The 13,547-nt window shown below is 41.2% G+C and overlaps 1 protein-coding gene across 3 annotated transcripts in view; it reads left to right on the top strand.

Moving 5' to 3' along the window:
- LOC139756027 (hemocyanin B chain-like) overlaps positions 1–13,547 on the top strand; it is a 95,881-nt gene that overhangs the window by 3,974 nt on the left and 78,360 nt on the right. Inside the window, exon 3 of one of the 3 annotated variants that reach the window (XM_071674972.1) lies at positions 3,498–4,129. The exons of the other annotated variants lie outside the window; for them this stretch is intronic. Within the exon in view, the coding sequence (XP_071531073.1) occupies positions 3,498–3,937 (440 nt within the window). The 3' untranslated portion in view covers positions 3,938–4,129. Of the gene's footprint in view, positions 1–3,497; positions 4,130–13,547 lie in introns of those variants that run through there. 3 annotated transcript variants of the gene reach the window in all.

The following is a 13,547-nucleotide window of genomic DNA, read 5'->3' on the forward strand; positions in this document are numbered from 1 at the left end:
ATTTTTTTCTTGCTTTGTCGCTATCTCCCGCGTTTGCGAGGTAGCGCAAGGAAACAGACGAAAGAAATGGCCCAACCCACCCCCATACACATGTATATACATACGTCCACACACGCAAATATACATACCTACACAGCTTTCCATGGTTTACCCCAGACGCTTCACATGCCCTGATTCAACCCACTGACAGCACGTCAACTCCGGTATACCACATCGATCCAATTCACTCTATTCCTTGCCCTCCTTTCACCCTCCTGCATGTTCAGGCCCCGATCACAAAAAATCTTTTTCACTCCATCTTTCCACCTCCAATTTGGTCTCCCACTTCTCCTCGTTCCCTCCACCTCCGACACATATATCCTCTTGGTCAATCTTTCCTCACTCATTCTCTCCATGTGCCCAAACCATTTCAAAACACCCTCTTCTGCTCTCTCAACCACGCTCTTTTTATTTCCACACATCTCTCTTACCCTTACGTTACTTACTCGATCAAACCACCTCACACCACACATTGTCCTCAAACATCTCATTTCCAGCACATCCATCCTCCTGCGCACAACTCTATCCATAGCCCACGCCTCGCAACCATACAACATTGTTGGAACCACTATTCCTTCAAACATACCCATTTTTGCTTTCCGAGATAATGTTCTCGACTTCCACACATTCTTCAAGGCTCCCAGAATTTTCGCCCCCTCCCCCATCCTATGATCCACTTCCGCTTCTATGGTTCCATCCGCTGCCAGATCCACTCCCAGATATCTAAAACACTTTACTTCCTTCAGTTTTTTTCCATTCAAACTTACCTCCCAATTGACTTGACCTTCAACCCTACTGTGCCTAATAACCTTGCTCTTATTCACATTTACTCTTAACTTTCTTCTTTCACACGCTTTACCAAACTCAGTCACCAGCTTCTGCAGTTTCTCACATGAATCAGCCACCAGCGCTGTATCATCAGCGAACAACAACTGACTCACTTCCCAAGCTCTCTCATCCCCAACAGACTTCATACTTGGCCCTCTTTCCAAAACTCTTGCATTCACCTCCCTAACAACCCCATCCATAAACTAATTAAACAACCATGGAGACATCACACACCCCTGCCTCAAACCTACATTCACTGAGAACCAATCACTTTCCTCTCTTCCTACACGTACATATGCCTTACATCCTCGATAAAAACTTTTCACTGCTTCTAACAACTTGCCTCCCTCACCATATATTCTTAATACCTTCCACAGAGCATCTCTATCAACTCTATCATATGCCTTCTCCAGATCCATTAATGCTACATACAAATCCATTTGCTTTTCTAAGTATTTCTCACATACATTCTTCAAAGCAAACATCTGATCCACACATCCTCCATCACTTCTGAAACCACACTGCTCTTCCCCAATCTGATGCTCTGTACATACCTTCACCCTCTCAATCAATATCCTCCCATATAATTTACCAGGAATACTCAACAAACTTATACCTCTGTAATTTGAGCACTCACTCTTATCCCCTTTGCCTTTGTGCAATGGCACTATGCACGCATTCCGCCAATCCCCAGGCACCTCACCATGAGTCATACATACATTAAATAACCTTACCGACCAGTCAATAATACAGTCACCCCCTTTCTTAATAAATTCCACTGCAATACCATCCAAACCTGCTGCCTTGCCGGCTTTCATCTTCCGCAAAGCTTTTACTACCTCTTCTCTGGTGAGAGTAAGTGAGCTTGGGAAGGAGACTTGTGTGAGGAAGTACCAGGAGAGACTGAGTACAGAATGGAAAAAGGTGAAAACAATGGAAGTAAGGGGAGTGGGGGAGGAATGGGATGTATTTAGGGAATAAGTGATGGATTGCGCAAAAGATGCTTGTGGCATGAGAAGAGTGGGAGGTGGGTTGATTAGAAAGGGTAGTGAGTGGTGGGATGAAGAAGTAAGAGTATTAGTGAAAGAGAAGAGAGAGGCATTTGGACGATTTTTGCAGGGAAAAAATGCAATTGAGTGGGAGATGCATAAAAGAAAGAGACAGGAGGTCAAGAGAAAGGTGCAAGAGGTGAAAAAGAGGGCGAATGAGAGTTGGGGTGAGAGAGTATCATTAAATTCTAGGGAGAATAAAAAGATGTTCTGAAAGGAGGTAAATAAAGTGCGTAAGACAAGGGAGCAAACGGGAAGTTCAGTGAAGGGCGCAAATGGGGAGGTGATAACAAGTAGTAGTGATGTGAGAAGGAGATGGAGTGAGTATTTTGAAGGTTTGTTGAATGTGTTTGATGATAAGAGTGGCAGATATAGGGTGTTTTGGTCGAGGTGGTGTGCAAAGTGAGAGGGTTAGGGAAAATGATATATATATATATATATATATATATATATATATATATATATATATATATATATATATATATATATATATATATATATATATATATATATATATATATATGTCAATATATATATATATATATAAATGTCAATAAGAGCAAGGTTATTAGGTACAGTAGGGTTGAGGGTCAAGTCAATTGGGAGGTGAGTTTGAATGGTGAGAGGCTGGAGGAAGTGAAGTGTTTTAGATATCTGGGAGTGGATCTGTCAGCGGATGGAACCATGGAAGCGGAAGTGGATCATAGGGTGGGGGAGGGGGCGAAAATTTTGGGAGCCTTGAAAAATGTGTGGAAGTCGAGAACATTATCCCGGAAAGCAAAAATGGGTATGTTTGAAGGAATAGTAGTTCCAACAATGTTGTATGGTTGCGAGGCGTGGGCTATGGATAGAGTTGTGCGTAGGAGGATGGATGTGCTGGAAATGAGATGTTTGAGGACAATGTGTGGTGTGAGGTGGTTTGATCGAGTAAGTAACGTAAGGGTAAGAGAGATGTGTGGAAATAAAAAGAGCGTGGTTGAGAGTGCAGAAGAGGGTGTTTTGAAGTGGTTTGGGCACATGGAGAGAATGAGTGAGGAAAGATTGACCAAGAGGATATATGTGTCGGAGGTGGAGGGAACGAGGAGAAGAGGGAGACCAAATTGGAGGTGGAAAGATGGAGTGAAAAGGATTTTGTGTGATCGGGGCCTGAACATGCAGGAGGGTGAAAGGAGGGCAAGGAATAGAGTGAATTGGAGCGATGTGGTACACAGGGGTTGACGTGCTGTCAGTGGATTGAATCAAGGCATGTGAAGCGTCTGGGGTAAACCATGGAAAGCTGTGTAGGTATGTATATTTGCGTGTGTGGACGTATGTATGTACATGTGTATGGGGGGGTTGGGCCATTTCTTTCGTCTGTTTCCTTGCGCTGCCTCGCAGACGCGGAAGACAGCGACATAGTATAATAAAAAAAAATAATTAATGATTTTGGTAATAATGATAATGATAATAATGATGATAATAATAATAATAATGATAATAATCACGATGATAGTAACAATAGTAATAATCATAATAGTAGTAATAATGATGAAGACAGAAAATATATATAATATTAACACGAGATGAAATTTTCCAATCCAGTCCCCAAGGGAATTAGTACGATCAACCGCAGTTCTAAGGACTCATCGGTCACCGTCCCTGATATGCCAAGTTTCCAGTCACTGAAGCAACAAGCTGATGATGCTGTAACCGGTGGCCACGACCTCGACCTGAGTGCGTATGAACGGTCCTGTGGCATCCCCGACAGAATGTTGCTACCCAAGAGCAAGTCTGAGGGTATGGAATTCAACCTCTACGTGGCCGTGACTGACGGAGCCAAGGATACAGAAGGACATAGTGGGGACCTCGAGCACGGTGGCACCCATGCTCAGTGTGGCGTTCATGGTGAAGATTACCCAGACAACCGGCCTTTGGGTTATCCTTTGGAGCGTCGCATTCCTGATGAACGCGTCATTGATGGGGTTCCAAATATCAAGCACACAGTCGTCACGATCGTCCATCATCCAGACCACCATGCCTAAATTCTTTTCTCACTCGACTAACAAAATATTGTCCAAATTATGAGATTTTGTTATTAATTAGTTGACTGTTCACAGCCTTTAATACTAAGTAAAGTTCATCTAAGGTGATTATTTGCTTTAAGCATTGTCAATAATGAAAAACATAACAGAACTGTCTAAGATTCTTATCCTATAATAAAGAACATATTGCATTTATCATATCAGCTCATTATCCTTGTACATTTTACGTCTTATGATAGGTTATAATAGAGCACAATATATTTTTTTTTTCATTTCCCATTAAGTACAAAGTAGAAAAGTGTTACAGGTCTCCTGATTCCTCTGTCTTTTTTCCCAAGGAACTACATTCAGTAATGTTTACTTTGCTTTCATTAATTGAAATGAGAATTAAATTATCTATAAGTAACGGACTGTTTTTGCACATATACTGCATAAAATTACCTATTCATTTTCTAAAATCCCTTGAGTACACATGAATGAGATGTTTGCAATCAATGGACCCATGTGTTTAGGCTTATATTCTATTTAGAATTCTAAGTTTTTCAAATTTTCCAGAAATTGCTGCTTATTTTTCCTTTACTTATGCACATTGCATTATTAATGAATGATTGTTTTTCACATTCTTCAAGACCATCATCTTTCACAGTTATCATATTATGACGCATAGTCCCAAAAGCCTTTATTTTTCCAATTATTGGTGACTAATATTTCCAAGATTTCTTGGTAACTTTCGTATATATGAAAGTTCCAAATTCGTGATAATCAAAATATCTTATAATGATTCGGATACTGTACTAAGATTTTATACTAAAATAATATTCTACACACACACACACACACACACACACACACACACACACACACACACACCTTTTTTTGCCGTCATCCTCTACCATGACGTACACGGCTTGTGTAGTTATTCAAAGTGAAATTCAAATATAAAGATGACCCCTAATATGGGTAAAGCTTTCACAGGAAAAAACAGAACTAATAGAGGTTCTACCGGAGAAAAGAAATTATATCAAAAACAGCTCACGAGAGCATGCCGCTACTTCAGTGACAAAATAGCAAAGGAAACTATTATCAAAGATGATGTTAACCTCGCCCTGAAAGACGGACAATTTACTACCCAATCCACCTCCCATTCCACTCCTTTCCCGGATATGAACCAAAGCAGATCACTCTGAATATACCTGACGCTGGACACCAATTAGGGTGTTTTGGAGGACAGGCTTTCCATTAACTCCTGACAACAACGGCCATCCAGGCTAACGCCAACCCTGACCTTTCTCATACATCAAAGTTTACCTCAGGTCTATCAACCCCAACGTATCTGGTTCAGGGTGTGAACGTCACCTTAGAAAACCATACAGATTTTCTAAAGTCTCACACTAGCTGCTGTATAATAGTCATATTATCAGTCCAACACATCCTGTGACACTGAGCAAACAGGCGTTATGACCATGTAAATCATTACATAATAGGAAAGCACAGAGCATCTGGCTAAAACGCCTTGGTTGTTTAAACAAAGAATCAAACTTCCAGGTTTCAGAAAACTTGTCATTTTAAAAACTATAATCAACTATACATAGGTTGGGTTAAAGCCATATGAAAAAACCTACAGAATATTTTTGTTAGCACTTGTAAATTTGTTACTTTCTTAGTGAAATGAATAATTTCTTTCGCTCCTGTTAACATTGCAGCACACCTGTAATCCCCTCTTCACCCATCGAGTACGGATATACCTCGTGTTACTGTATCGCTACAACATCCTTCGGATATCAAGAACCTGCCTACACGATTGATGACTTCTACTGTACATATACAATTGTCGAACAAACACAAACTGTAAAAGCATATATTTATTTATTTACTTTACCTATTTTGCTTTGTCGCTGTCTCCCGCGTTAGCGATGTATCGCAAGGAAACAGACGAAAGATTGGCCCAACCCACCCACATACACATGTATATACATACACATCCACACACGCAATATATACATACCTATACATCTCAACGTATACATATATATATATACACACACAGACATATACATATATACACATGAACATAATTCATACTGTCTGCCCTAATTCATTCCCGTCGCCACCCCGCCACACGTGAAAATAAACACCCCCTCCCCACAAATGTGCGCGAGGTAGTGCTAGGAAAAGACAACAAAGGCCACTTTCGTTCACATTCAGTCTCTAGCTGTCATGTAACAATGCACAGAAACCACAGCTCCCTTTCCACATCCAGGCCCCACAGAACTTTCCACGGTTTACCCCAAACGCTTCACATGCCCTGGTTCAATCCATTGACAGCACGTCGACTCCGGTATACCACATCGTTCCAATTCACTCTATTCCTTGCGCGCCTTTCACCCTCCTGCATGTTCAGGCCCCGATCACTCAAAATATATATATATATATATATATATATATATCATACAAACCTCCAACAGCCAGGATCGAACCTGGGACCCCTGTGCAATAGGCAGGCATGCTAACCGCTAGGCTATGGGACTGTATGATAGGAAACAACTATTCGAAATACTAAGTACTCGAATACCCTTCGTCTCACAATGGTGAGCAACGGGGTCTATACTGGTTGTTTCCGAACAGACGCACATAGCCAGCTGATAGCGTTTTACCGAACCTAACTGTACAACGCGGAGGTATATGAATACGAATAAAGTGCATATGAACGCGCACCTTCATAGAACATACAAACCTCGAACAGCCAGGATCGAACCTGGGACCCCTGTGCAAGAGGCAGGCATGCTAACCGCTAGGCTATGGGACTGTAAGATAGGAAACAACTATTCGAAATACTAAGTACTCGAATACCCTTCGTCTCACAATGGTGAGCAACGGGGTCTATACTGGTTGTTTCACGCGGGGAGTGCTCATCCTCCTCGATGGCTCAGATTGGGATGTCTAAATATGTGTGGATGTAACCAAGATAAGAAAAAAGGAGAGATAGGTAGTATGTTTGAGTGAAACGAAGCTCAAGGGTTACGGGGAAGAGTGGTTGGGGAATGTCTTGGGAGTAAAGTCAGGGGTTAGTGAGAGGGCAAGAGCAAGGGAAGGAGTAGCACTACTCCTGAAACAGGAGTGGTGGGAGTATGTGATAGAGTGTAAGAAAGTAAACTCTAAAGTGATATGGGTAAAAGTGAAAGTTGATGGAGAGAGATGGGTGATTATTGGTGCATATGCACCTGGGTATGAGAAGAAAGATCATGAGAGGCAAATGTTTTGGGAGCAGCTGCATGAGTGTGTTAGTGGTTTTGATGCACGAGACCGGGTTATAGTAATGGGTGATTTGAATGCAAAGGTGGGTAATGTGGCAGTTGAGGGAATAACTGGTATACATGGGGTGTTCAGAGTTGTAAATGGAAATGGTGAAGAGCTTGTAGATTTATGTGCTGAAAAAGGACTGGTGATTGGGAATACCTGGTTTAAAAAGAGAGATATACATAAGTATACGTATGTAAGTAGGAGAGATGGCCAGAGAGCGTAATTGGATTACGTGTTGATTGATAGGCGCGCGAAAGAGAGACTTTTGGATGTTAATGTGCTGAGAGGTGCAACTGGAGGGATGTATGATCATTATCTTGTGGAGGCTAAGGTGAAGATTTGTAGAGGTTTTCAGAAATGAAGAGAGAATGTTGGGGTGAAGAGAGTGGTGAGGGTAAGTGAGCTTGGGAAGGAGACTTGTGTGAGGAAGTACCAGGAGAGACTGAGTACAGAATGGAAAAAGGTGAGAACAAAGGAGGTAAGGGGAGTGGGGGAGGAATGGGATGCATTTAGGGAAAGAGTGATGCCTTGCGCAAAAGCTGCTTGCGGCATGAGAAGCGTGGGAGGTGGGCAAATTAGAAAAGGTAGTGAGTGGTGGGATGAAGAGGTAAGATTATTAGTGAAAGAGAAGAGAGAGGCATTTGGACGATTTTTGCAGGGAAATAATGCAAATGAGTGGGAGATGTATAAAAGAAAGAGGCAGGAGGTCAAGAGAAAAGTACAAGAGGTGAAAAAGAGGGCAAATGAGAGTTGGGGTGAGAGATTATCATTAAATTTTAGTGAGTATAAAAAGATGTTTTGGAAGGAGGTAAATAAAGTGCGTAAGACAAGGGAGCAAATGGGAACTTCAGTGAAGTGGGCTAATGGGGAGGTGATAACTAGAAGTGGTAATGTGATAAGGAGATGGAGTGAGTATTTTGAAGGTTTGTTGAATGTGTTTGATGAAAGAGTGGCAGATATAGGGTGTTTTGGTCGAGGTGGTGTGCAAAGTGAAAGGGTTAGGGAAAATTATTTGGTAAACAGAAAGAGGTAGTAAAAGCTTTGCGGAAGATGAAAGCCGGCAAGGCAGCGTGTTTGGATGGTATTGCAGTGGAATTTATATAAAAAAAAGAAAAGGGGGTGAGTGTATTGTTGACTGGTTCGTAAGGTAATTCAATGTATGTATGGTTCATGGTGAGGTGCCTGAGGATTGGCGGAATGCTTGCATAGTGCCATTGTACAAAGGCAAAGGGGACAAAGGTGAGTGCTCAAATTACAGAGGTATAAGTTTATTGAGTATTCCTGGGAAATTACATGGGAGGGTATTGATTGAGAGGGTGAATGCATGTACAGAGCATCAGATTGGGGAAGAGCAGTGTGGTTTTAAAAGTGGTAGGGGGTGTGTAGATCAGGTATTTGCTTTGAAGAATGTATGTGAGAAATACTTAGAGAAGCAAATGGATTTGTATGGAGCATTTCTGGATCTGGAGAAGGCATACGATAGAGTTGTTAGAGATGCTCTGTGGAAGGTATTAAGAATATATGGTGTGGAAGGCAAGTTGTCAGAAGCAGTGAAAAGTTTTTATCGAGGATGTAAGGCATGTGTACGAGTAGGAGGAGAGGAAAGTGATTGGTTCTTAGTGAATATTGGTTTGCGGCAGGGGTGCGTGATGTCTCCATATATATATATATATATATATATATATATATATATATATATATATATATATATATATATATATATATATATATATATATATATATATATATATATATATATATATATATATATATATATATATATATATATATATATATATATATAGAAGAAAGTTAAGAGTAAATGTGAATAAGAGCAAGGTTATTAGGTACAGTAGGGTTGAAGGTCAAGTCAATTGGGAGGTAAGTTTGAGTGAAGAAAAACTGGAGGAAGTAAAGTGTTTTAGATATCTGGGAGTGGATCTGGCAGCGGATGGAACCATGGAAGCGGAAGTGAATCATGGGGTGGGGGAGGGGGCGAAAATTCTGGGAGCCTGGGTAAAACTGAAAGTTGATGAAGAGAGATGGGTGATTATTGGTGCATATGCACCTGGGCATGAGAAGAAAGATCATGAGAGGCAAGTGTTTTGGGAGCAGCTGAATGAGTGTGTTAGTGGTTTTGATGCACAAGACCGGGTTATAGTGATGGGTGATTTGAATGCTAAGGTGAGTAATGTGGCAGTTGAGGAAAAAATTGGTATACATGGGGTGCTAAGTGTTGGAAATGAAGAGCTTGTAGATTTATGTGCTGAAAAAGGACCGGTGATTGGGAATACCTGGTTTAAAAAGCGAGACATACATAAGTATACGTATGTAAGTAGGAGAGACGGCCAGAGAGCGTTATTGGATTACGTGTTAATTGATAGGCGCGCGAAAGAGAGACTTTTGGATTTTAATGTGCTGAGAGGTGCAACTGGAGGGATGTTTGATCATTATCTTGTGGAGGCGAAGGTGAAGATTTGTAGGGGTTTTCAGAAAAGAAGAGAGAATGATGGGGGGAAGAGGGGGGTGAGAGTAAGTGAGCTTGGGAAGGAGACTTGTGTGAGGAAGTACCAGGAGAGACTGAGTACAGAATGGAAAAAGGTGAGAACAAAGGAGGTAAGGGGAGTGGGGGAGGAATGGGATGTATTTAGGGAAGCAGTGATGGCTTGCGCAAAAGATGCTTGTGGCATGAGAAGCGTGGGAGGTGGGTTGATTAGAAAGGGAAGTGCGTGGTGGGATGAAGAAGTAAGATTATTAGTGAACGAGAAGAGAGAGGCATTTGGACGATTTTTGCAGGGAAAAAAATGCAAATGAGTGGGAGATGTATCAAGGAAAGAGACAAGAGGTCAAGAGAAAGGTGCAAGAGGTGAAAAAGAGGGCAAATGAGAGTTGGGGTGAGAGAGTATCATTAAATTTTAGGGAGAATAAAAAGATGTTTTGGAAGGAAGTAAATAAAGTGCGTAAGACAAGGGAGCAAATGGGAACTTCAGTGAAGTGGGCTAATGGGGAGGTGATAACTAGAAGTGGTAATGTGATAAGGAGATGGAGTGAGTATTTTGAAGGTTTGTTGAATGTGTTTGATGATAGAGTGGCAGATATAGGGTGTTTTGGTCGAGGTGGTGTGCAAAGTGAGAGGGTTAGGGAAAATGATTTGGTAAACAGAGAAGAGGTAGTAAAAGCTTTGCGGAAGATGAAAGCCGGCAAGGCAGCAGGTTTGGATGGTATTGCAGTGGAATTTATTTAAAAAGGGGGTGACTGTATTGTTGACTTGTTGGTAAGGTTATTTAATGTATGTATGATTCATGGTGAAGTGCCTGAGGATTGGCGGAATGCTTGCATAGTACCATTGTACAAAGGCAAAGGGGAGAAAAGTGAGTGCTCAAATTTCAGTGGTATAAGTTTGTTGAGTATTCCTGGTAAATTATATGGGAGGGTACTGATTAAGAGGGTGAAGGTATGTACAGAGCATCAGATTGGGGAAGGGCAGTGTGGTTTCAGTAGTGGTAGAGGATGTGTGGATCAGGTGTTTGCTTTGAAGAATGTATGTGAGAAATACTTAGAAAAGCAAATGGATTTGTATGTAGAATTTATGGATCTGGAGAAGGCATATGCTAGAGTTGATAGAGATGCTCTGTGGAAGGTATTAAGAATATATGGTGTGGGAGGCAAGTTGTTAGAAGCAGTGAAAAGATTTTATCGAGGATGTAAGGCATGTGTAACTGTAGGAAGAGAGGAAAGTGATTGGTTCTCAGTGAATGTAGGATTGCGGCAGGGGTGCGTGATGTCTCCATATATATATATATATATATATATATATATATATATATATATATATATATATATATATATATATATATATATATATATATATATATATATATATATATATATATATATATATATATATATATATATATATATATATATATATATATATATAGAAGAAAGTTAAGAGTAAATGTGAATAAGAGCAAGGTTATTAGGTACAGTAGGGTTGAAGGTCAAGTCAATTGGGAGGTAAGTTTGAGTGAAGAAAAACTGGAGGAAGTAAAGTGTTTTAGATATCTGGGAGTGGATCTGGCAGCGGATGGAACCATGGAAGCGGAAGTGAATCATGGGGTGGGGGAGGGGGCGAAAATTCTGGGAGCCTGGGTAAAACTGAAAGTTGATGAAGAGAGATGGGTGATTATTGGTGCATATGCACCTGGGCATGAGAAGAAAGATCATGAGAGGCAAGTGTTTTGGGAGCAGCTGAATGAGTGTGTTAGTGGTTTTGATGCACAAGACCGGGTTATAGTGATGGGTGATTTGAATGCTAAGGTGAGTAATGTGGCAGTTGAGGAAAAAATTGGTATACATGGGGTGCTAAGTGTTGGAAATGAAGAGCTTGTAGATTTATGTGCTGAAAAAGGACCGGTGATTGGGAATACCTGGTTTAAAAAGCGAGACATACATAAGTATACGTATGTAAGTAGGAGAGACGGCCAGAGAGCGTTATTGGATTACGTGTTAATTGATAGGCGCGCGAAAGAGAGACTTTTGGATTTTAATGTGCTGAGAGGTGCAACTGGAGGGATGTTTGATCATTATCTTGTGGAGGCGAAGGTGAAGATTTGTAGGGGTTTTCAGAAAAGAAGAGAGAATGATGGGGGGAAGAGGGGGGTGAGAGTAAGTGAGCTTGGGAAGGAGACTTGTGTGAGGAAGTACCAGGAGAGACTGAGTACAGAATGGAAAAAGGTGAGAACAAAGGAGGTAAGGGGAGTGGGGGAGGAATGGGATGTATTTAGGGAAGCAGTGATGGCTTGCGCAAAAGATGCTTGTGGCATGAGAAGCGTGGGAGGTGGGTTGATTAGAAAGGGAAGTGCGTGGTGGGATGAAGAAGTAAGATTATTAGTGAACGAGAAGAGAGAGGCATTTGGACGATTTTTGCAGGGAAAAAAATGCAAATGAGTGGGAGATGTATCAAGGAAAGAGACAAGAGGTCAAGAGAAAGGTGCAAGAGGTGAAAAAGAGGGCAAATGAGAGTTGGGGTGAGAGAGTATCATTAAATTTTAGGGAGAATAAAAAGATGTTTTGGAAGGAAGTAAATAAAGTGCGTAAGACAAGGGAGCAAATGGGAACTTCAGTGAAGTGGGCTAATGGGGAGGTGATAACTAGAAGTGGTAATGTGATAAGGAGATGGAGTGAGTATTTTGAAGGTTTGTTGAATGTGTTTGATGATAGAGTGGCAGATATAGGGTGTTTTGGTCGAGGTGGTGTGCAAAGTGAGAGGGTTAGGGAAAATGATTTGGTAAACAGAGAAGAGGTAGTAAAAGCTTTGCGGAAGATGAAAGCCGGCAAGGCAGCAGGTTTGGATGGTATTGCAGTGGAATTTATTTAAAAAGGGGGTGACTGTATTGTTGACTTGTTGGTAAGGTTATTTAATGTATGTATGATTCATGGTGAAGTGCCTGAGGATTGGCGGAATGCTTGCATAGTACCATTGTACAAAGGCAAAGGGGAGAAAAGTGAGTGCTCAAATTTCAGTGGTATAAGTTTGTTGAGTATTCCTGGTAAATTATATGGGAGGGTACTGATTAAGAGGGTGAAGGTATGTACAGAGCATCAGATTGGGGAAGGGCAGTGTGGTTTCAGTAGTGGTAGAGGATGTGTGGATCAGGTGTTTGCTTTGAAGAATGTATGTGAGAAATACTTAGAAAAGCAAATGGATTTGTATGTAGAATTTATGGATCTGGAGAAGGCATATGCTAGAGTTGATAGAGATGCTCTGTGGAAGGTATTAAGAATATATGGTGTGGGAGGCAAGTTGTTAGAAGCAGTGAAAAGATTTTATCGAGGATGTAAGGCATGTGTAACTGTAGGAAGAGAGGAAAGTGATTGGTTCTCAGTGAATGTAGGATTGCGGCAGGGGTGCGTGATGTCTCCATGGTTGTTTAATTTGTTTATGGATGGGGTTGTTAGGGAGGTGAATGCAAGCGTTTTGGAAAGAGGGGCAAGTATGAAGCCTGTTGGGGATGAGAGAGCTTGGGAAGTGAGTCGGTTGTTGTTCGCTGATGATACAGCGCTGTTGGCTGATTCATGTGAGAAACTGCAGAAGCTGGTGACTGAGTTTGGTAAAGTGTGTGAAAGAAGAAAGTTAAGAGTAAATGTGAATTAGAGCAAGGTTATTAGGTACAGTAGGGTTGATTGTCAAGTCAATTGGGAGGTAAGTTTGAATGGAGAAAAACTGAAGGAAGTAAAGTGTTTTAGATATCTGGGAGTGGATCTGGCAGCGGATGGAACCATGGAAGCGGAAGTGAATCATATGGTG

Source organism: Panulirus ornatus, chromosome 20 (assembly GCF_036320965.1).
Source record: "Panulirus ornatus isolate Po-2019 chromosome 20, ASM3632096v1, whole genome shotgun sequence".
In the NCBI taxonomy this organism is placed as follows: domain Eukaryota; kingdom Metazoa; phylum Arthropoda; class Malacostraca; order Decapoda; family Palinuridae; genus Panulirus; species Panulirus ornatus.